This window comes from Larus michahellis, chromosome 4, assembly GCF_964199755.1.
Source record: "Larus michahellis chromosome 4, bLarMic1.1, whole genome shotgun sequence".
NCBI lineage: Eukaryota > Metazoa > Chordata > Aves > Charadriiformes > Laridae > Larus > Larus michahellis.
In genome coordinates, this window is record NC_133899.1 from 93659464 (window position 1) to 93682617 (window position 23154).

Consider the following 23154-nt stretch of genomic DNA (forward strand, 5'->3'; position numbering starts at 1 on the left):
GCCAGCCAATCTTTTCAGCAGATACCAGGTTTCACTCTTTCCTCCTGGGCCACATAATACAAGCGATTCTGTAGCTGCTCCTCGCAGTGTATCTGATCCTACCAGGCAAGCAACATTTCTGCGGCTAAGGCTCAGAAAAGAGGGCTGGTCCCCAGGGTTGCGGGCAGCACCCTGTGACACAGCCCAGCAGGGATCATCGCACTGGGACACTGGCGCTGGCTGCAGCCTGTCCTCAGAAACTCCCTCTTGATGGATTGGGAGAGGCGTCAACCTATGATTGGAGAGAATCACCCATCCTGGCATTAGGAAAAGCTTTTTATTCTTTAAACTGTCTTGGGCATTTAAGACATTAAGGCAGGAAGGGCTTATTCTAAGCAGCTAGAGGATTAGTGGGAGTTATAGGATACTCTCTGGTCTAATACTCTCCCTTTTTCCTTCAGCTTTTCTGTAGCACGTGAAGCAAAACGGATGCCACTCTCATGAGAAAGAAGGTCACTGCCACAATGAGGAGTGAGTGCTACAGGCATGGCTAAAAGGAGGTCATAGCCATCACCATGGCCACACACGGGATGAGGAGAAGGGAGAAGGTCACTGCCACTCCCATGACCATACACAAGGTCATAAGAAAGGCCCAGGCCCTTCCTAGCACAAGTAGTGTCATGGTCATTGGCGTGGAAGGGGCTGCAGAAGGAGCAGCCGCCATGAGTCTTCCACAAGCTCTGTGGGAAGCTCTCCCTTGGCACATGGGGACATGAATGGCTACCACACAGCTCAGGACAACTTCATGGTATCAATAGCCAACGTTAGCAGGATCCTGCAGGGAGGGGAACGTGTCAGACCTCCTTGTGTTCTCCGTCCTTTCAACTCAGTTGTTTCAAAACTACCATCTATTTCAAAAAATTGCTTACGTATTTAATGCTGCTAAAATCCAGAGGGTGAACCCACACACTTCAAAATGCTGCCCTGCCCTGCCAGGTGGGTCTGCGAGCGCTCCCGGGAGCTTTCCCATCACGGGCCAAAGCAGGAGCACAACTGCTGAGATGAGGGCACTGCCACCCAAACAAGACCAGGGCTTTGAGCAACCTGCTGTAGTGGGAGGTGGCCCTGCCCATAGCAAGGGGCTGACACTAGATGGTCTTTAAGGTCCCTTCCAACTCAAATCATTCTATGATTCTGTGACTCTATGATTTGTGCACTGCCTCTGCCTGAGCCTACAGTCCCCCTCGCTGCATCCTCACCAAGCATCTTCCCTCAGGAACGGAGCACTGCTCGGGGAGAGGACGGGAAGGGGATTTTGGGGCCGGGGGAGGCGGTTTGCTCCCTCTCCAGGCTTGCCGAAGCCCCTGCTTCCTCCCCGCCATGCACCCCGGAGCTCCTGCCCCGCACGCCCTGCACCCTGCCCGGAGCGGGGCTGGCCCCGGGGGCGGAGGGAGGCGCCGGGCAGCCCGATGTCGGTGTTCCCCCCTCCCCCCCGCCGCGCTCCCGGGCGCAGCGGCAGCGCCGGGCCCGCGCTCGCCCCGCGGCTATTGGCCGCCCGCGCCGGGTCCGCCTCCGCCTCCGCGCCCGCGCAAGCGCCGCGCGGAGCCGCGCCGGGGCGCTGCCGCCGCCGCCGCCGCGCCCGGAGCGTTCAGCACCGCGGGCTGCGGACAGCGCCCCGCCGCCGCCGCCGGCCATGGAGGCCGCGCCGGGCTCGCCGCGCCGGGAGCAGCGGCCCGAGGGGACCCGCCGCGGCCGCCGCACCGCCTCGCCCAGGTACGACCGCGGGGGCCGCGACGGCGGGGCCGGGGGCGCGGGGGCTCCCCTCCCCTCGAGGGCTGTGCCCGGTGCGGCGGGGACGAGCCGGCGTCCCGGCGGGTGAGAGCTGCCGCACCGCCACCACCCCCGGCTGTGTGGGTGTGGAGGTGGCCGGTGCCACCAGGGCGTCGCCGGAGCTGGGCACAGCCCCCCGGCCCCACCGAGGTGTGTCCCGTCCTCCCAGCGGGAGAGCGGGCAGAGCCCCTGGCTGCCTGCCGAGCTGCCCACCCCTCGGTTGGGGCTGGGCGATGTGGATGCTGCCTGGGCTGGTCCAGGCACACCATGCAGAGCCCACTCTGTTGGGGACGATGGCCTGGCTCAGCCTCCCTGGCAGGTTTTTATCCTGCAACACGGTGAGCTCTCCCTTCTGCAGAGACGGGTGAGCTATTGTTGGTGAAGCTCAGCATGTTTTAGTCTTCTTTGCGCTAGGCTCGGGGCAAGCACGGTTTTCACTCCAAAGATCTCTTCCATAAACCCCTGCAGCCCTCAGCTGCTCCCCGCTGCGCCATATGCTCCCTTACCTGCTGTCTTAAGCCAGGTTGGCAGCTACAAGCATTGTCATTTTGTGGAAACGTCAACAAGCCCATAATCATGGGCAAGGAGCCATCCCCAAATTTGCAAGCACATTGCCATTTGTTAAGACTGGAGGCAGCAGATCTTCTGAGCTCTTCAGATTCTGTTTGGCCAGAGTGCACCCCGAGGTCAGCAGCACTCAAATTCCTTCTGAAAGCCAGAGAGTTTCGCTTCGGTGTGATACAGGATTTCCATGCTGAGACATCCCCACCTGCCTGGGGGAACCAACGGTGCAGTCTCTTTTCTTCAGACAGCTCTGAAGATCTCAGCCAGAGGCCAGTGTGCTTGTGGTGCTCAGTGCTCGCTGAGTGACTGCTACACGATCCGGCAGGGGTTTAAATCTCGGGCATTCAGTGGGGTCAGAGCTACGGCTGAAGCCCTGTTAGCTCTGCTTGCCTGAGTAATCCTTGCGCATTCAAACAGGGCTTTTGAAAGGAATGCTGTGGCCTGTAAGAGTTAAGTTACAGAGATGACTTAAGCCATCTGAAACAGGTGTATTTTGAATTTCACTCAGGCTGCTCACTCAGAAATTAAAATGTATGCAATAAAGTACAAGAAGATAGCTCTCTCACCCCTGAGCATGCGTAAACATAAATGCTTCTTTATGCAAGGCCCCTCATAGAGCCGCTAAAGGCTTAGCTCTCTAGTCCCCATCCTCTGGCCCCAGCTGATGCTCTTTATCATCAGTGCTCAATTCATCATCAGAAAAATACAGGTGTTTGAGAACACTGCCTGCCCTCTGGCCTTTTTCAGACTGGGATAGCAAGGTGTTGTTTTCCTTCCTCTTTTTGTTTCATTTGTTTATTTTTCTTCAAAACAAGGCTTAGCAAACATGATTTTGCCAGCGCATTTCACACGGCCGGTGTAGACAGAACAAAGTGCATCCAGTCCTGCTCTGGCACTGGAGACTGGGAGCGGATCTTCAGCCCTTTGGGGCTGGCGGGATCCCACCACACACACCTGCACCTCAGAGCAGTAGCTGCTGGGGGTAAAGGCAAGGCTCTTCAGACGAGTCAATGGGGAGGATTATAAAACTAAACTTTCCTTGGCAGACTACGTGGGAAGCAGTGTTTTGCAGTCTCATTAATTTTTCATGATGATTTAACCTACTCAGGAGTCTCATTAACAAAAAGATTGTAGGTCTTCTCAAGGATATGCACTATCCTGCTGCTAGACTGAAAAAGCAAAACAAATCACAGCTAGCCAGGAATCTTTCGGTGCAGGAGGGCTTCACCCAGCCTAAGGAGGAGATGAATTGCTCAGGAGGTGCCCGTTTCTCCCTGTCAGCCAGACAGGGGAGCGAGATAACGAGGCGAGAGCGAAACGCATTGAACCCTTCCCTAATCCGTGGGCAATGGCACTCTCGGCTCCTTAGGAAACACAAGCAAAGGAGCTCTTTATTCTCGAGAGCTCCACTGCTGTTTTGCTGGTGGTACGTTCAAAGAGAAAACCTCTATTTAAATTCCATTATAAAACCCCATTCTTAAAAAGTCATTTGCAGCTCTCAAAGAAAAAGCCATTAATCTAGATGGAAGCTGACCTGTAGCACATGGGTTTAATTCAGAAAGATTTTTTTTTTCATTTGGGAAAAGTTATACAGCTGATATGCAAGCAAAACCTTTCTAGAGTAAGAAAAAAAGGGCAAGAAAATAAAACCACTTTCTTTCTTTTTTATGAATGAAATTTTGCAGTGCGTAATCTCTAATTGAGCAAAGGTTCCTGGGGAAAAAGGGCTCTGGTTGTAGTCAAGACACAGACTCCTGCCCTTTCTCCTGCTTGTTTTTGTTTCCCCTTGAGATTCTTCTGTCAACAGGAGAAGTTGTGGTTTGACTCAGGCATCAGACAGCTCCATTCACTTGGTAGGTGTTTCCCATCTTTCATATGCAAAGTGCTGCTCTCCTGATCCTCTCCTTAGTATGCAGAGGGTGAGATATGCTTTCTATTAAAAAAAAGGAAGTGCTTATAGAAATACTCTTGGGATGAGGGTGGCATTAGGCAGACAATGAAGAAGCCATTCCTTCAAAACGCGGAATATTTTTGGTCCATTTCTGCTCTCTCAGAGACGCATGCGCTCTGCTGCTGTGTGGCTCCGAGGGAAGCAAGACCTGAGACATGCTACAGAGATGGAGTGGCTGAGGAGAGGGATGGTGACCACATGCTCTCATTTCCCTGCCCCGCAAACCTTCCTCCGCCCGAGCGCAGCTCCGTGTGCTGGCAGCGATGCCGTCCCCAGGGGGAAGGAGCTGGGGGCAGGCAGCCGACACGGCGTGGTTCCAGCAAACCCTCTGGCTGGGGCCGCGGTGCTGAGCTGATGGGGAGGTGGGCAGCTAAAGCCGTGTCCTGCTGACACCTTCTGCGGGGCAGAGTCTGAGCTTCACAGCGGGAGGCTGGTCTCTGGGGGGAGGGAGATAGCCCATGCATTGGGGGGGACTCACAGCGTTCAGCCCTTGGCTCCTGCCAGACTCTGCAGTGCCTGCCACTGCCCCGCGGCCCAGCAGAGGCGGAATGGCAGAAAGCTGTCACCTTAGAAATCTTGCCTGGTTTCTGGTGAGAAGAAGCTTCAGTCCTTTTGGTGGTTCCCCCACGTGGAGGACTGCCTGTGCCCTGGTACTTGTCTCAGAAACACACTGCTGCGCTCCAAGTGGCTCGAGTAGTTCCATAAATTGGATTATTATACTGTCTAGACATCTCAAAGGAAGAGATGGGGAAGCAAATAGCGTGAGAAATGCATCTCCTTGTCATGGGTAACAGGAGCAGTTAACTCCAGTCTACCCCTTGCCCTACAGCTCCTCTTTTCCCAGCATCTCTTTGGTTGCATCCAGCTGAGCTTGAAGAAGAAAATGGAGGCTGTCAGGCTGCCCCTGTTGGCTTTTCTGTGGCTGGGACACTTCTGTCCACTCAGTCCCAAAAATGTCAAGCATCTGACATGGTTCCAGACTGGGAAGGAACATTTAAAAAAAATGTTTTGCTTCCCCTGATGTTAATCTTTGCTAGTGTCAGCGTGGCAAGCGGAGCCCAGTGCGGTGCTCTGCCCACCTCTTCTGCCTGACAGTAAACAGGTGTCACAAACTCCCCCACAACCATTTTTCTAGCATAGTTCAGGGTCCTGCAGGCCCAGAAAAGTAACAGTGATGTGGCTGCAGGCAAACAAGGACCAGCCTCCATCTCTGGTGCAGACCTCAGCAGATCAAACGTTAAGCCTGCTAGCACTATGGCTAATTGGGAGTGTAGCAGTGAAGACTCGAATTCTGCAGAGCTGCCAGCAGTGATTATCCAAACCCATCATTATTTGTGAGCTCCAGGTTTCCCTGGAGATTTTGGATAACCAAGGTCACATCGTCGTGGAGTTGGAGAGAGGCGAGCACAAGGCAACTCATACCCGGAGGGCGACTGACAGAACTGTAATTGTCCAGTCTGAAAAGGAGATAATGAAGAAGAGTCACGAGTGAATGATTTGAACGAGCCCAAGTTATTCTAAAATATGAAGTCACTGAGCAGGCAGGGGTTTGAGTTAAGAGACAACGTGCGGGGGAAGGATGGAACTTGACAGTATTTCACAGCAAAGATGGTAAACAAGAAGAATGGGCTTTCAAGTGAAATATTAACATCAAATACATCAGCGTATGTGCTTAAAAACTGGAGGCAATCTGCGCTAGCCAAGAGTTTGTCATCTGCTTTCCCCACCAGGAGGTTTTGTAGCTGAGGGGTTTAATGGAGAAGGAATTCTTCACTGCCTGCTTCCTGCATCTCCCTGCCCATCGTCAAAGTGTGTTTTGTGAAAGTCTTTTTGTCCTGGCCGGTGTTAAATATTCACCATCAGCTGAGGCAGACGTGGCAGTAAAACCATCAGACTAATTTAGTTACAAAAAGCCTCTGGTCCCAATCCCCTATGCATATCCAGGCGTTTAAATGAAAAATAGTTTTGGTTTTGCTTTTTAAAAAAAAAAATATTGTACAGATGTGGGAATACCAAAAGCCCAAGCTGTCAGAGCAGCAGTGTCTCTGTGAATTATTATGCATTGTAGGAAACCATCACCTATTTAAGTGTTAGAAAACCACTTAAATTAGGAAATTTAGGAATTAGAAAAAACGAGGATCAAGGTAGAGGGAAAACAGTAACTTAGAGGTATCAAAAAGGGAGTGAGAAAAGGTCTAGACCTTGCCAAAGCATAACCCTACCACAATCCCGGCTCTGATGAAAATTCCCTGATAGTGCACAGCTACGAACCCCACAGAAGACGTCCCTGCACTTCAGTGACTGGACACGTGGGAAGAGTGAGAAGAATTACACGTTCAGCCTGAGAGAGGGGACAGAGGGACTCTGCAGGTCAGCACTCCCAACCAAACCCTGTGTGTTTGGGATGTGGTGAGTAGCACCCTCCAGTCAGGTTGGTTCTATAATTAGTACAGATGGGCAGTGACTAATTAAAGATGTCATTTTATATGTTGACTACCACAGACAGCAATCTTTCTTTCACCTGTCTGCAGCGCAGCTGCCCTGTGCTGCGCCAGCAGAGCTGAATCCCTCCCAGGGCAGGGGTGGCTCTGATGAGGCTGTAACCACTCCAGAGAAGACTTGAGATGACATCTCCTAAACAGCTTTGCTGGCATCTGATTCATAATCTCATGTATTGCATTCATAAACACCAGTGACAAATTTGTAGTCTTCTGTTGTAAACTATCTTTATATAGAGCTGTAACACAAATCACGTGCTTGAAAGGCTGGGTAATCCTGCCCCTAATCCATCTGTGCCAGGACAGCGAGGACTTCAGGCAGTGTGGTTGATATTATTCGTTTGATAAATTCTGTGGGTGAGTGGGATATCATCGTCACAATCTGTTCAGGAGCTCCTGCTCTGGCCAACAGCCCTCCCTCTTGCTACATTGGTCTAGGTCAAGTCTCACTGGTATTTTGGGTTGCAGAGCAGAGGCAACCCAGCACTGGAACTGCTGGGGACAACCTCTTCTCAGTGGGGTGTGCACACATCTGGCTGCTGGTTTTCTGGCACGTGCTTCATTGCAAACTTTGACTTATTTCCAGCCACTTTGAATATCTGTTGTCATAGGGAACGTTAACGGTTGTGCAGATTCTGTCCGACATTGCTCTCTTTGGGTGTACGGCCTCTTCCAAGGACGCAAAGAAGCTCACTTACACAGATATACATCAATTTGCCATTTCTTCTCTCCTTCCTTGGCCACTACCAAAAAATATTCAGCAAAGGAATTTGATGACCCAAAATAAAATCTCCCATGTAGTTCCCCCCTCCTGCACAGCCCGAGCGTCAGAAAATCTGCATTTGAACGTCAGTTATTGCTTCTGAAGTCAGTGTCATTGTAATGAGGACCCATGAAGGTGCCACCCGGGTCTGTAATGGTGCTGCAGCTGTCTTCTGGCTCAAAAGCTAAAATTAGCATTGATGGTGGCTAAGCAGTCAAGATTTCTTTGTTCCTAGTCCCTGGAATGGTACGCTGTGCAAGTAGAGCTGAGTGCGATGTCTGTGACGTGAGTCTCCACTGGTATAACCGCCACCACAAACATCACTCTGCTGTGATGATTTTAATGAAATAAGCCCATTTTGTACAATCACGAAATATAGTTTCTCAGTGTTGATAAACTCAATTGCTGTTGGAAAGTACACAGCACAAGCTGCCAAGGCCAATATGGCCCTCTTTCTGGAAAGAATACCAATTTTCAAGCATTACTGAGATAATAGCATTCTTCAATTCCCTTTTGTCATTGATATTATTATGCCATTTAACTTTGGGTGCAATTCCAGAGACTTGTGATTGCTAAAATTCCATCTTTTTCCGTGGCTATCTGAAAAAGAAATGAGAGGCACTCCGCAAATTTTCAAAAATATTCCCGTCTCAAACATTTTGCTTTCATTTTTTCCCACGTCGCATCAGGTGCCTCAGGCTAAAATTCATCTCACTGTAGTCTTGCTCCAGCACTCATAACTCTTTGATGACTTGAGACACTTTGTGATTCTAGCTGGCCTGAATCATTCATCATACTTAATCCTCAACTGCAGACGCTAGAGGAAGACATATAAGTCAGCTGTAGACACCATGGCACATGCCCTGAACAAGGACCAGAGACTACTGGTGTTTCCATACTGTGCTTTGTTTTCGAGCTCCAGATGGCGGGGTGCTGCTGAAACTCCCTGACGCCTTGGCCAGCTGCATCTCCTGAGACAGCAATTCCTAAGGCATTTTGGGGGTCAGTGTGACCTTGGTCTACTGTGTGTGAAGGTGGTTTTGGTGTCACGCAGACTAACCAGACTTCAAAGTATTATTCAAACTTGCCCCAAGCTAGCAAAACCTCTCAGGTTCCATAAATCAAGAACTGTAGGAACAGAATAATTTTTTTAATTCCTTGGAGAGAAGAGAGTGTATCCTGCAGAGACCTCATTGCTTGGGAATGGAAATCTGCAAATGTTTTGTCTCAGTAAATTGAGCAGTCAGAGGAAAGTCAAGCTTCAAAAGATCTTGAGAGATCCTAGCCCATCCCCTTCCTACACACCAAGACCAGTAACATCTGTTGCTGAGACCCTTGGGAGTTGTATGTCTAAAACGATCCTGAAGAGCCCAGTGGAATCTGCCGGACCTGGGAGCTGTCAGGGCATGTGCCAGGCTGGAGGCTGAAGCCCCTTTTACACCGCCACAGCCATCAGTTGTGTTCACGGAACAGTTCACTGTTCCGTTTTTTCAGTGCCGGGGATGATTCACTCTCCTACTTATCCCAAGGTGGAGCAGAGCCAGTCCTTCTGCAGCGCAATCAAAGTCATCTTCCCAAGAAGCGCAGATAATTGAGCGTCTTCTTCACATGCAGTCTCCTTTGGTGTCTGTTTCCCCAGATCTCTGTGTTTGCTCTGTGGTCCTGAGTCAGGACCCTGCCGTTATCACCAGCCAGCGTGTTCTGCTCCCTCCACAGTGAAATATCTTGGAGAATTGTTTGAGAGAATGTTACCCAATTTTTCAAACTTTTGGAGCTACACACCATCAGTTGGAGTGACTGAGTCATGGATGTCTTTATAAAAACCATAATCCAGCTCAGCCCTGAGAATGGCTCTTGGTACAGCAAATAGTGGGCAAAGTTTTACATCTTGTGTTATGTGGGAGGCCTCTGAGCGTCTCCAGTTTGCAGGATGCAATTTCCCTGCATGGCCTTTCTACTGCTTTGTTGTTTTACCATACCTTTATTTTCTTTCACAGAGAAAAACAAAATGCAGGACCTTGCCAGACCTGTCTCGCCATGCCAGAGATTGGGAACACCGAGCCCAGCTACAGTGGCACTTCCTGGGAAAGAATTTGCCCAGTCCATCACTGCCCCATTCCTGCATCCCCCAGGCTGGGGGGAGACCACCTGCCCTCCTCCAGCCACACGCTCGGGCCAGTCTCCACCCAGTCCAATGGCCAGGTGCCATCGAGCTCCCAGGACTCGCAGCAGCATCACCTGTATTACCCCTGCAACCAGCAGGAGCCCCGAGGCAGCTATGGCCTCCCCCCGCTCCCTGGGCACGGTGAGAGGCCCATGTTGTGTTCCCACCTTTCCAGCGGTGATCCCACGCCAGCTTCCCACCACGAGGCCTCAGAAACCCCCTGGAAACAGTGGTCCCCCGGGCAGCGACGGCCGGTGCAGCATCACGTTGTAACAGTCAGGTAAGAGGCAGGCGGAGAGCGGCTCAGGGGCTTTCAAAAAGCATCTCGTGAACTTTTGGGTGGGAAGCAGGAGGGGATGAGGAGGCTCTGAGTGAGGATGCACAAAACATGGTTTTCCTCTTCAGTTTGGGATGGCAGCTGCCCCACAATGCACGCAGGGATCCAGTCTGCTCTTGCCGGCCCTGTGGAGGGTGTACGGAGAGCTGCCATTCCCACCCCAGGAGAGGCAGGATTTGCTTCTCAAAGTGACTCGTTGGATAAAGCCAAGGTTGCTCCTAGATCATGCAGCTGTGATAATGCCCATCTTCTGTGATCTTTGTATTTTCTCCTTTTGCACTCCAAGACATCCAGCTGGCTAATCCTTTATCTTGGCAGAGTTTATTAGTGATAAGATCAGAGGTAATTTCTTTTTCTTCCCCCACTGAAGCTGCTGCCTGTGCTGTTAGGGAGAGGCAGCAGAGGGTAAGCACTGGCTACAGCTGAACAGTGAGAAATACAAAAGTGGGGACAATTATTTGGTTTTCCAGGTTGCGCAGCAACAAGGGTGTAAATTTTGTATTGTCCGTGACAGAATCGGGTAAACTCCACTTGCGTGGAGAGCTTGGGTGGTGGATGTTTCTCGGGCAGCGCTGTAAGGATGCGTAGGGATGGGCATCCCCAGCAGCCTGAGCTACAGCCTCTGCCCCTTCCAGCACCATCCGTCCTTGCTGCCTGTGCCTTTTGGAGCCCACTGTGGGCACCAAAGACCACGATCCCTTTGCTACTACAGCAGTAGCCACCAAAGTCCGACAAAAGGTGGCACAGGATTCCTTCCTTGCCTTTGCCCAGCGGTGCAGGGTTAGGTGCAAAAGCCCTTTATGGTCTCATTTTCTAGCCATTAACAGAGGATTTAATTTGCTTGTGTTTGCAGTGTGGAGCAATTGCAGCCAGAGGAATGGAGCCTGGATCCCTTTTAGCTCATATGCTATCAACAAAATTGTCAACTACAATCTCCGTAACAGGTTATTTAAGTAGGAAACGCAGCTGGATTGCAAATCCCTGGCAGAATGTGCAGCACTGGCAGACAGAAAAGTGATAACATAATAATGCTAGAATGGGGTTTTTAATCCAAGCAAATCTGCTTGAGAAGCTATTGTGAGAGAATTAGCACAGGATGGGCACTGTGCTGCCAGAGAGACCTCTCTTTAATAATCTGGTGAGGATTTTTCTTTGCTCCTCTCTCTCCCAAATCTACAGAGCATCAGCGTGATGAGGAAAACATGATAGAATTTGTTACGCATGCCGCTGAGAGTGACTCTTCCATGGGAAACTCTCCTCCGTTGCTTTTTCATTTGTTCCATTTATAACAACCTGCCAGGAAGGATACGCTGCCACAAGGTCACCAGTTGCCTGCCCGGGACAGAGCAGGGCCATCTGCCCCACGCAGATGTCCGAGGGCAGCAGCACCTTCTCCCAGTTTAAGCCAAGAGCAAAGGGAGGAGGCAGCACTTGCTGAGCTGAGCTTGGCATGGCTCTGGAGGGAGGAGGAAGCCAGGGCTGGGAGCAGTTTGCTGGAAGCTGCGTTGCATCCCAAGACCGTGGGGACATTTCAGTGGAAACAGAGAGCAGAATGAAAGGTGCCTCAGATATGGTGAGCCACTGAGGTGCAGCTTTTCTGTTGTCAGAGGAAAGCTTGCTCTTAGGGATTCATTAACAAACGTAACCTTGGATCCCTCTGGGGAAGTTCGTTCCTCAGAGCCCTACAGTTAGGAATGACAAATGCTCCTCTGTGAAGGAAACCCTGGTGAAATGTTTTCAGCAGCTCCACTGGGCTTCTGCTCCTCTAGACTGGACGAACACTGTCTTTGGAAGGGCCCGGGAAACAAATGAGAGCCACCTGTTTGGAAAATCCTTGCTGAGCTGAACAGGAAATAAAAACTATCTACAGGCATTGCTAGTCCAGCAGATGAAATTTAATAAAGAGGTATGCTCTTGTCAAGACACAATTTAAAAATTCAGTAGAAAAGTGCTTAAAACGGACAGATTTTCTTGGATAGAGCTGTGGTGTGATTTCTATGGGATTACATTGCTAATGTCCATTACCTTCCACGGGGTTTTCTTAGAGGGGCAAAACCGAGGAGTGACTACGTGTCTTCCCATCCTGTTTGGTTAAAATGCCAACGGGAGAGGGAAAGACTCTGTTACTCATTAGACTAACCCACACAGTGCCAGTACTCCTGCAGCAATGGCTCAGCTTGGTGCTCTACAGCCCCTGACAGGGTGACCTCGCTCATGAACAGCACTGTGTCTCGTAGGAAAATAATAAATGATCACACCTTTTTCTTTTTTCTGTCTGCAGACATGACAAAGCTTTCAGGATGCCAAAAAGGTATGTTTAATATCAAAAGCTTCCAGTCCTTCTACCCTATTATCATTGCTCTCCCACCCAGCTGTTACGAAAGGCAAGGTATTATTGCTGGTGATGTCCCTGGCCGGCACAGCTTCAGAGGCAAGGGCAGCGCTCCCCGCTCAGGGCTTCCCATCCGGGCGGAAAAATCTGCTTGCTTGTGAGATCAATTTAACCTGCATTAATGAATAGCAACACTGTCTTCAGAGCTGTTCTTGGGGCAGGTGCCTGGCTCTAGTCCATACAATAGCTTTTGAGATATATATAACAATTCTATATGCATGTGTGTATATCTATATCTATATCGATATAGGATTAATCCAGCTTGGCCCACCAGATGAACAATCAGAACGACAGCCCACCCATGACATAAGTTCACCTTTTAAAAAGACAGAGGATTTTTAATACATTTCTCAAAATTAAAATAATTTGATTGCTTTCAACTTCTGTTTAAAAGCTGATTTTTGTAAACTATTTTTTCTGGAAGGTTGGGGTATCTTCCATCATCAGACACTGCAGCTGATTATTTTTTCTTTTTTTTTTTGTTTTTCCCCTGGTAATTCGACGTGGAATCACCCAAAACAGCCTCCAGAAATTATGTACTCTAATGCGTGAAGGGCAATTTTTGTTCATTTTCATAGCAAAGACTTCATCTATGAAAACAAACTTGATAAAGCAGTCTTAAATTGAAAAAAAATACCAGGCCTGACCAAAAGTCATGTGGAAAGCTATTTGAAGGGCTTGTGATGATTTCTAATTACGAGGAATAGCTGCGTTATTTGACTGGGTGAAGCTGGAGGCAAGAGAAGCAAAAGAGCAGGCAAGCAGGAACATTACACCTTGAGGCTGATACGCACTGGCGCAGCCGCTCTAAAGCTCATAACTATTGCACTTCCCCATGAAGCTCAAATATTTGTCAACTATTTTTGAACAAAGAATTTCTTATATTTCAGAAATACATCAGAATACAGAAGAACTACCTAGAACCTGACAAAGCAGAGCAGGAACCCATTCCGGTATCTTATATCTCAACAGATATTTTTGAGGAAGACAAAAATCTTGAGGCAGTAAAACCTGCACTGGTAAAAAATCATGGGATAGTAACTCCGATAGATCATCCTATAGGAGACACAGTTTGTCCCAAAAGAAAACTAGACCTTGGATGGAAAATTTTAGGCCAGATCTTAAGAACAAAAGTAACTGGCAAGAGTTTTGGCCAGAGTAAGCTGGTTCTCTGGAAGGGTTTTGTTTGCATAGAAATGTCATTAAAAATAGGTGTGCCACCATTCCACACTGATACGTGTTCCAGGCACAGCCCTGGCCTCTGGGCTTGTATGTGTTCTCCAAACCCCGAAGGAAAACTGGTCTGCTGCATTCACAATGCTCGTGTTGTAGGTTCAGCATTTGGTTTTGAGGCTGATAGCAGGGTGAGATTCCCTCATCCTGTGGATGCTGAAGCCACCTGTCCACTCCCTGAATGCTGCTGTCAATCCTAACACCGGTCACACATCCGATCGGTGGTTTCCATTGTTTTTTACTGTGCAGATGTCCATTCATTTCCCAACAGTAAGGCAGACCCCTATATAATGAGTGAATTTAGACTAATGCCAACGGACTTGCTTTAGTTAGTGATCTTCAGAGGACCCTTCAGAATAGCCCAAGGACTCTCCAGGGTCCATAGGTCGAAAATCTACAGGCCAAACTGTTAGGCAGCCATTAGCTTACATTGCACGATGGGTAAAAAAAGGAAGAAGGTCTTTTTAAATGCAATCTTTTAAGTTAAATATTTAAAGCTTCATTTTGCCCTAGGATGCAAGAGTCTGGTTTTTATTATTTCTGATTGAAAAAGCAGGAAAATGTTCGGAGGCAAAATGTAATTACCCAAGTTAATTAGAATTGCCTGCAAGCATCCAGTTGGAGGTATAATATGTTCATTAATAGCTGTACTAGAGCCTCTAAGCTTTTCAATAAAGAAATGCTCAAACCAGAAAGCCCTAATTCTTTTACTTCCTTTTACCAACACTACAGTGGTTCAACAGCAGGTTTTGTGCTAACAGCAGAAGCGCCTTCACAGCTGCATTCTTCTCTCCTGTTGATTCCAGTTATTCTCAAATGATCGCGGAGTGGCCCATAGCCGTCCTGGTGCTGTGTTCAGTGACAGCTGTGGTTTGCACTTTAGCTGGCCTGCTTGTTGGAAATTTGCCCGACTTTTCAGAACCCTTAATGGTAAGTCCCTTCAGACAATACGTCAACATGAACGTAAGGAAAATCCACGGGCCAACCAGTGATATATTCTTTCTGCCATATGAAATGAGCCTATGCTGCCTTCCTTCTCTGCAGATAGAGGTGGCGAGGCAGGACAGTAAATCAAGAAGGACATTAAAGCCGCTAGCAAAAATGACCATGTTTATCAGTGATCTGCTGTCCTTAACCCACATCTTCACAACGTGCAACCAAAGCAGGATTCCTTCAGGATGAACACAATGTGCCAGAGTAATGCACAGCATTCGCTGTTTCTGTGACACCACAGGAAGAGCACAGCCTGTGCCAGCGGCAGCCACCTCTCAGCAGTGCTGTGGACTCGCACTACTGCCCTCACCCTGTATGGAGACACTGCCAGCACAAACTGGGATTGCTCCTTTTGCTCCCCTTCCACTGCTGGAAGGCTGGCGCTGCCCAAAAGCACCAGCTAGGCTGGGCGGAGGTTGGATGGAGGATCTGGCTTTGGCTCCTACAGCCTGTGTGGGAGGCTCTTGAAATGGAGAGGCTGCCCTGTTCCAAGCGTTGCTGCACAGGGTCCTGTTTTCCATGCAGAATCCCACATTTTCTAAAGTCATCCCTGTCTCTCGTTAATGGAAAAATCCTGAGAAAGAAAGAATAGACTAGAGTTTGTCCAGGAAGAGGAAAATTACTCCCATTTCTGTAAGTGACTATTTTACCTGAGGAGGAGGAGAAGAGCCTTATGAGATCAGGGAGAGAGAATTGTAGCCATCCTTGCCCAAAAAGGAAAGGAAAGGAGAAATATTTCTTTCTGTCAGCTCTGGGATGCAATATTTCCAGGGAAAATTCAATTTGTGTATCTCTCCAAGATGGAGTAATAATCTCATACAGTTTCTGTGTCAAGGAGAAGGATTAAGGAGAGCTAAGCTAAGCTAAAATGCAAGCTGATGACAAAACCCTTTTCTTTGGCTGCAGGGTTTCGAGCCACGAGATACTGACATTGGCAGAAAGCTCGTTGTGTGGAGGAACGTAGAGAGCCACACAGGCTACAAGAAGACCTTTTCCCTTTCTCCCTATGCTGAGAAGAAAAGGTATTTAAGTTTGGTTATGGGGGTGTGAGGAGGATGTTGGCTGTAAAGTTACAGATTCGATGTTCCAAGATACCTATGTGAATTACAACATATATGCTACGCTTAAAAGTGATCAAGGCACTGGAGAGTTTAAAGGCTGTTTGCCTGCAGCAGACTTGGGCTCCCTATTCTTGAAACCGGGAATTAGGCTCTAAACTCTTCATGCATTCATGTCACTGTTTACCTTTAAGAAACCGCAGAGGCGACTCAGCATGTCTACACAAGCGGATGCCGTTTCTCACTTAGTTTCATGCAGTCAACCCAATATTGAAAGCTGCCATCCAAGCAGTGCTCTCTCAAGACTATGACACCTTTTATTGCTGCAGCAGTGTTATGTGTGGCACCAGAGCCCTGTCAGTGAACATAACTCATAGCCAGATGATCTCTAGTCACACAAATAATCTGATCTCTTGCTAGCTATGATGACATTGGCATTAGCAGAGGACAGAAGGCTGCCCAGGGAGAACAAGAAGCGAGGACACGGAGAATGGTGGAACAAATCTACGGAGCGGATGGTTTCTTTTGTGGTCCCCCAGGTGAGTGAAATCTTGATGGGGTCATAAGTATTGCACACCCAGAACTCAACAGCTCACAGAATTGTCAAAGTGGTTTAGGACACAGGGAAATGTTCTAAAAGTGCTCTAAGAAAGCAGCGCATACAATACCACCCTGTGAAACCTGTGCCGCCTTTTGGAAAGTGATCTTCCAGCACTTCATAACTGAGTGATTAGAAGAAGCTTGTTCTGAAATTCTGGAGAAGAGTAGAGTTCTTTTTCCTTAACTTTCTGCCATGCTTCTTTTTCCCCTTTAGAAATATGCCTTAAAAGCACCAGTAAAAGGACTAATGTTTGCACAATTTACCCATATCAAAAGTGAATACTCTGAAAAAGTGACATACACCCCACTCCCTCTCTGTTCCCACTCCCTCTCTCTTTCCACTCCTTCCCTGTTCCTTCTTTTCTTCTTGAAAATGGAAGTGGCAGTAAAAGCTGGAGAGAAAAAAAGAGGAAAACTCCAAGACACCCAAAATTTGTCTCAGAATGGACTCTACTCAGTAGAATGCGATATTTCTACTCCCTTCCCTGCCTCTACTTCACCTCTGAAACTAGTCAAACACCAAACCCTCAGGTCCTTGGGAGTTTCTGGCTGAACTCGAGCCCCTCTCTTTGTACGAGGGGTGCAGAACCAGACGCCAACACTCACCAAAAGCCTGCTGACCGCAGAGAGAGTATTTTGAAAATGTCCCAACACTGCTCTCCTGCTGCTGACAGATGAGCGAGGAGCAGAGGTCAGATCACACACGGCAGACCGTACCACTCAGGACAAACTACTGTCTTTGTGCCCTGCGTCCCTTCAGGGAGTCCTCCATAGCAGTCGTATAGACAGCAACATATATGGGTTTTTTCCATGCACAGAGAGTCTACTCCAAACAGCCTGCCTGATTCATCTTCATTACCTAATCCTTTTTAAATTTTTTTTTCTTCCTCTTTATTTCAGAAAAGAGCTATTCCCAGCTGGTATTTATGTCCACGACTGCTGGGAGTTTATGGAACTTGCAAGCTATTCAGTCCATGTGTCAAATTGAACAAGACAAGGTTAGTAATGTCAGGAAGAACGTATATAGATGCTGACTCTTTTCTGGCTGCCGTAATCTTTAACCACTAGCTGAAACAAAGCCAGACAAAAAATAACGTAAGCTACAGAACAGGTTTCAGCCTAGAGGACTCCAAAGCATTTTACCTACTTAGCAATACACAGGTGATTCCACCTGTCACTAAAGTCCAGCTGCAAAGTTGCAGCTGCCATTAAACAAGAATAAACGAACACTGGAAAAGAGCTTGGTCCAGAAGCCAAAGGGGTCCATTAGAAGCTGCTGACAATTTTGGGCAGCAGAACCTAATTACCGAAATGGAGCTGTCATCTTGGAGACTGTGACAGCAAGTTTTGCAAGTGGCAAATTTAATTGGATTAGCTGTGCTTGCCATAGGATCCAAATTTTCAAATTGGAGGTTATAAAATATAAATAATGGGCAGGGTTTAATTTTTGCAAAAGGCTAGCATGTTTCAGTAACTGTAGCACTTGCAGTTCGTCACTGGGAGGATGGCAAGCCATGGCTTGTACACCCGGAGGGGAGGATTACTGCACAGAGCAAGGAGCACTATGGGGCTGCAAGATGAAGCGTGCAGAGAGGGTCTGACATGATGCTCCCTCCTCTGTTTTTCAGATACGCTCACATGTCCACTTTAGAGACCTCTGCCAACGTACTGAAGCCAACGAATGCTGCCCAAGCTGGTCTCTGGGGAACTACATTGCTGTCCTGTACAACAGGTCATCTTGTTTGGACATAACCCAAGGAGACATCTCCCATACCCTGGCCCTCCTTCGTGCCTGTGCTCCAGACTACCACAAAGGCATCCTCACTCCGTCTTGCATAGGCCCTGAGTCTGCGAGACAGAAACACTCTCAGTGTGCCAAAGTCCCAGAGAAATGTACCCGCTTCAATGCCATTTACCAGCTTCTTCACTTCTTGGTCGACAGAGACTTTCTTAGTCCCCAGACGATGGAGTACCAAGTGCCATCTCTCAAATACAGCCTGCTCTTTTTGCCTACAAGGAAAGGTGCATCTATGATGGGGATCTACTTAGACAATCTTGAATCCTGGGATCTGTTTGATAACTATACATCTATCACTGGAATGGACCTGGGCCTTAAACAGAAACTATTCCAGCACTATCTTTTACTGGATACTAAGTATCCAGTCCTGGCAATAATAGCTATTTTTCTAAGCATTTCTTTTTATTTACGCTCAGTCTTTATTACCTTGATGGTCCTGCTCGCTGTTGTCAGCTCTTTAATGATCTCCTACTTCTTGTACAAGGTGGCCTTCAGATTCACCTATTTCCCTTTTGTAAACCTGACAGCAGTCGTCATTCTCAGCAGCATTTGTGCCAACCACACCTTTGTCTTCTTCGACCTCTGGAACCTCAGCAAGAGCCAGAACCCTTCCGCTGGGCTTTCCCAGTGGGTGAGTCAAACCATGCACCATTTTGCGTATCTCATGCTGGCATCGTGCTTCACAATGGGTGCTGCCTTCTATGCCAGCTACATTAGCAATATAATAGCCATCCGCTGCTTTGCTATTTACATGGGCACCTCCGTGCTGGTGAATCTGGTATTCATGATGACTTGGCTCCCTTCTTCGGCTGTGCTGTACGAGCGCTACATAGCAACGACCTGCGTTTACAAGCCAGAAGATTACTGGAACAACACCGGCCACAAGAGAGTCGCTCTCTCCCTCCATTATGTTCTCAGGGGTCTCCAGAACACGCTGTCTGAAACCTCCAAGCTGCTATTTGAAAAGCTTCTGCCTTGTGGGGTCATCAAGTTTCGGTACATCTGGATCTGCTGGTTTGCTGCCTTAGCGATAGGAGGTGCTTACATTTCCTGTTCCAACCCAAAACTCAAGCTCCCGACTCTCGAGACATCATCTGTCCAGGTGTTTAGACTGAGCCACCCCTTTGAGAGGTACGATTCTGAGTACTGCCACCAGTTCATGTTTGAGAGGCTGGAGCATGGAGAAGGGCAGCGTATGCCTGTCACGATAGTCTGGGGCATTCTGCCCGTGGATAACGGGGACCATTTCAATCCAAAAAGCAATGGCACCCTGGTGTCAGACATCACCTTCACAATCCAAAACCCTGATGCCCAGAAGTGGCTCCTCGAATTCTGCCAAAAAGTGAAGAACAAAACTTTCTATTACCCCGATGCAGAGCAGAAATCTACTGTGTGCTTCATGGAGGAGTTCCTCAGGTGGATGGACAGTCGCCAGTGCTCCCAGAGAGACCACAGCTTCAACCTTTGCTGTAACCAGTTCTCCTTCCCTTATGGAAGCGAAGTCTTCCTACACTGCATCAAAATGATGCTCCTGGAACAAGGCCGGGAAGGGGCAGAAACGTACGATCTGGGCCTCAGGTTTGACGGGGAGGGAAATCTCGCTGCCTTAGTGCTGCAGTTTCAAACTATTTATCACTATAGCTTCAACTACAGCAAAGCCAAACAATTCTATGAGGAAATCAACCTCTGGGTAACAGAGGAAATGAAAACTGCCCCCGTGGGGCTTCAGAATGGATGGTTTACCAGTAAGCTAGAGCTATACAATCTCCAGCACAGTCTCAGCACAGAAACGATGGTGGTCATGGGGCTCTCCATAGCTATTTCCTTTGTGGTGCTGCTGCTCACTACCTGGAACGTTCTCCTTAGCGTTTTCTCTGTCACTGCCATTGCAGGCACTGTCCTGGTAACCGTTGGCCTTTTAGTCCTCTTGGAATGGCAGCTCAACGCAGTGGAGTCTCTCTTCATTTCAGCTGCAGTAGGTCTCTCCGTTGACTTTACCGTCAACTACTGCATCTCCTATCATCTGTGCCCCCACTCAGACCGCCTGAGCCGAGTGGCCTTTTCCCTCAAGCAGATGAGTTGTGCCACAGCCATGGCAGCTTCTGCTCTCTTCGCTGCAGGGGTCATTATGTTGCCTGCGACGGTCCTGGCATATAGGAAGTTGGGGATATTCATCATGATGATCAAGTGTATCAGCTGTGGGTTTGCCAGCTTCTTCTTCCAGTCACTGTGCTGCTTCTTCGGCCCAGAGAAGAACTGCGGGCAGATCCTTTGGCCTTGTGCCCACACCATGAAAGACTATTCCGATGACTCCGGGCTGAATGGAAGCTTTGCCTGTGGGGGGAGTGAGAAGCAAAACCGGTTGCGGAAGGTCCAGGAGTCCAACACTGCAAACGAGCAATATGAGCTCCAGCCCTTGTCCAGAAAACTCAGCGACAGTTTTGACAACAGCACTTCCACAAGCAAGCTGTCCAACCGGCCGTCAGTGCTCTCTGAAGACACGCAAGTTGAAGATAACAGATGCCCCAGGATAGGAATGACAGAGAGAGACAAAGAGAGACAGAATCTGCAGGAGACCCTTGGAGACCAGCAGGCTGACCTGTGCCAGTGTCCTGCCTTGCAAACTTCCTCTCCGTACAAGCACAGCAGCTCAGGAGCAGAAATTCACAGGGACAGACTCTGCCGAGATTGTCAATGTCGAAAATACGGCCCGAAAGCTTGGGATGGGGCTGGGCTGGGCCATATCCAGCCGGCTGGCATGCAAGAAGAAGGGCAGCTCAATAAATCACAGTGCTCTAGTGACACTGCCCAGCAGCAGTCGGATTATACCTCAGACAACAGCCATCTCCCTGCTGCTGACATCTACAAAATTCACAGATGCCTTTGTTCTCTTGGCAGCTCCTTCGACATGCTCAACATCTCCAGTGAGACGTCGATTAGTGATTTTGAGCAAGGCCTAAAGCTTGCTGAATCAGCCAGTTCTTGTCCTGATGTCTTAGAGCTGTCTGATTCGTACAGTCAAACAGAGAGAGGTTACTTGAACGGCAAGAGAGATACCCTGCGGCTGGACCTGAGGGAGACTGTCTTTGATATCTCTCCAGCTGCATCGCAGCAGAACAGCTCTTCATGGAAAAACCGATACGGATTAGGGAGCGAAGGTCCGGTTGTGTTACCGAACAGCCAACCAGACATGCCCGATGTTTGGATCAAACGATCTAGCGCACAAAGTTCTGGTTACAACAGCTGAAACTCTGCAGAAAACAAACTGTCCCGCTATGGAAAGGGGAAGTCGAAATCTCCCTGGAACTGTAAATATCCGTCTTTTCCTCCCACCTCTCCTAGAGCTGAGACTACTTCTTAGTATGTCAGCTGTGCAAATACCTGTGTTTTCACAGAACCAGCAAATCTGATACTAGTGAGAGGATGTGAGATCAATCTTGATGGAGTACAAACCCTTTGACTTTCCAGTGTCTGGTGCCACATTCACAGCTGTACTGCAAAACTTATTGAGTAAACCTGTTTTCTCATTTCCTACAACGTGATTAGATTTTGTTTTCTTGTCATGGTCACATAGGAGGGAAATAATGGGGATATTTAACAGATATTTAACAACAGAGAAAGAGAGCTCATGTAAAAAATAAAAATAAAAAATCTCAAACCCACAACTATTGAAAGTCTAGATATCAAGTGAAGAGTGTATTGTTAATAATAAAAGAAAGTAATTTTCTACTCAATCAGAAACTGCTTTATGTGAAGTCCAGGTTCATGGATCTCATAAAAATAGTTCAAATAAATACAAAAAAATCTTATCGAGACTTCTGAGTTGATACAGTCTCATACTGATCACGGAGGAGGCTGCAGAATCCAGCCCAAATCTATTTTCAGTAACAATTTCAGTCGGTTTTATCAGAAGAAATTCTAGTACTGCCAAAGATTTTCAGTGCGAGATTTCTCCTCTGAGAAAAGTGTCCCCGTCCCCTCAGTGACTCGAGTGCTTTTGTGTGTCGTCTTCATAGCTTGTTTCCACTCAAGGCATTCCCCACAAACATGTAACTTTTTAAAATTTGCGTATCTGGTGCATCTTGAATTTTACATTTTTTCTCTACCAGAAACAAACAGGAAAACAAGCACTTCCTTGCCTTTATCTGTTTAAAAAGAGAAAACGTTCTCTATACAAGTTGACATAAAATAAACACTTATGACAAACTTTCCTACATTTGAGTGATACTTCGTTTTCACCAGGAACACTGTGGTTCATTTTCTTCATCTTTTAAGCGCCTAATATATTTTCCAATATAACCAGCAAGAGGAAAATACACATCTTAAAAAGATTCGCCCCTTCTGACACCCACAAGTGGTTTTCGCAGCTCGCTGGGAGATGGGCCACAACTGCCTGATGTCTTTTAAAGCTAGTAAATGCTTGAATGCTTGAAATATGCAAGGTACTTCAGTTTTGCGTTTTCACAGTGCCGTTTTCATTCTGGGTGCTCAGGCGGGTGTTTCGGCCAACCGGGCCGTCCTCGGGCTGGGAGCCAGCACTGACAGAAATCCTCCCCACGCGGGAGCTGCCTCCACGACTCTTTGGAGGGATTTCTCACCCATTTTAAAAACCGGGTTGGAAAACGCTGCAACAGCATTTAATAAAGTAGGGAAACATTTTATACACGTGCACCCTTTCTCCTTGCAGGCTGGAAAGGCGATTTTAACCGCCTCAGGCGCCAGCGGCAGCACCAGCCCCCTGAGGGAACATCAGGGAGGGCCCGCGGCCCGCAGCGCCCCCCGCACCCAAAGGCCACAGAGGCCTTGAGGGCTCCAGGCCTCGAGTGCCCAAACCGCAGGGCGAGACGGCGGGAGGAAGGGAGGGTGGGACGACCCTCCCGGCCGACTGTCGGCTGCCCTGAGGGCGGCTGCGGGGAAAAAGCAACATCCCCCCAGCCCAGGGAGCGCGTCCGCCACCCCTGAGGGAAGGGGCGGGAAAGAGCGCGCGCTGCCGC

The 23154-nt window shown here is 48.5% G+C and overlaps 1 protein-coding gene across 1 annotated transcript; it reads left to right on the plus strand.

Annotated features, from left to right (window-relative positions):
- The first annotated feature begins 1620 nt into the window (after window positions 1-1620).
- DISP2 (dispatched RND transporter family member 2) lies at window positions 1621-22369 on the plus strand. The gene is made up of 8 exons (XM_074586640.1): window positions 1621-1752; window positions 9583-10029; window positions 12368-12397; window positions 14518-14641; window positions 15611-15726; window positions 16183-16301; window positions 17263-17360; window positions 17991-22369. The coding sequence occupies exons 1-8, from the start codon at window positions 1673-1675 to the stop codon at window positions 21405-21407; spliced, it is 4431 nt and encodes a 1476-aa protein (XP_074442741.1). The 5' UTR covers window positions 1621-1672; the 3' UTR covers window positions 21408-22369.
- The last annotated feature ends 785 nt before the right edge of the window (window positions 22370-23154 follow it).

Bases quoted from the DNA above. Each gene is read 5' to 3' on its own strand.
- DISP2 (XM_074586640.1), top strand. From the start codon at position 1,673: ATGGAGGCCGCGCCGGGCTCGCCGCGCCGGGAGCAGCGGCCCGAGGGG. The intron at 12,398-14,517 runs GTATGTTTAATA...TGTTGATTCCAG, and splicing joins GCTTTCAGGATGCCAAAAAG to TTATTCTCAAATGATCGCGG. The intron at 16,302-17,262 runs GTGAGTGAAATC...TCTTTATTTCAG, and splicing joins TTTCTTTTGTGGTCCCCCAG to AAAAGAGCTATTCCCAGCTG.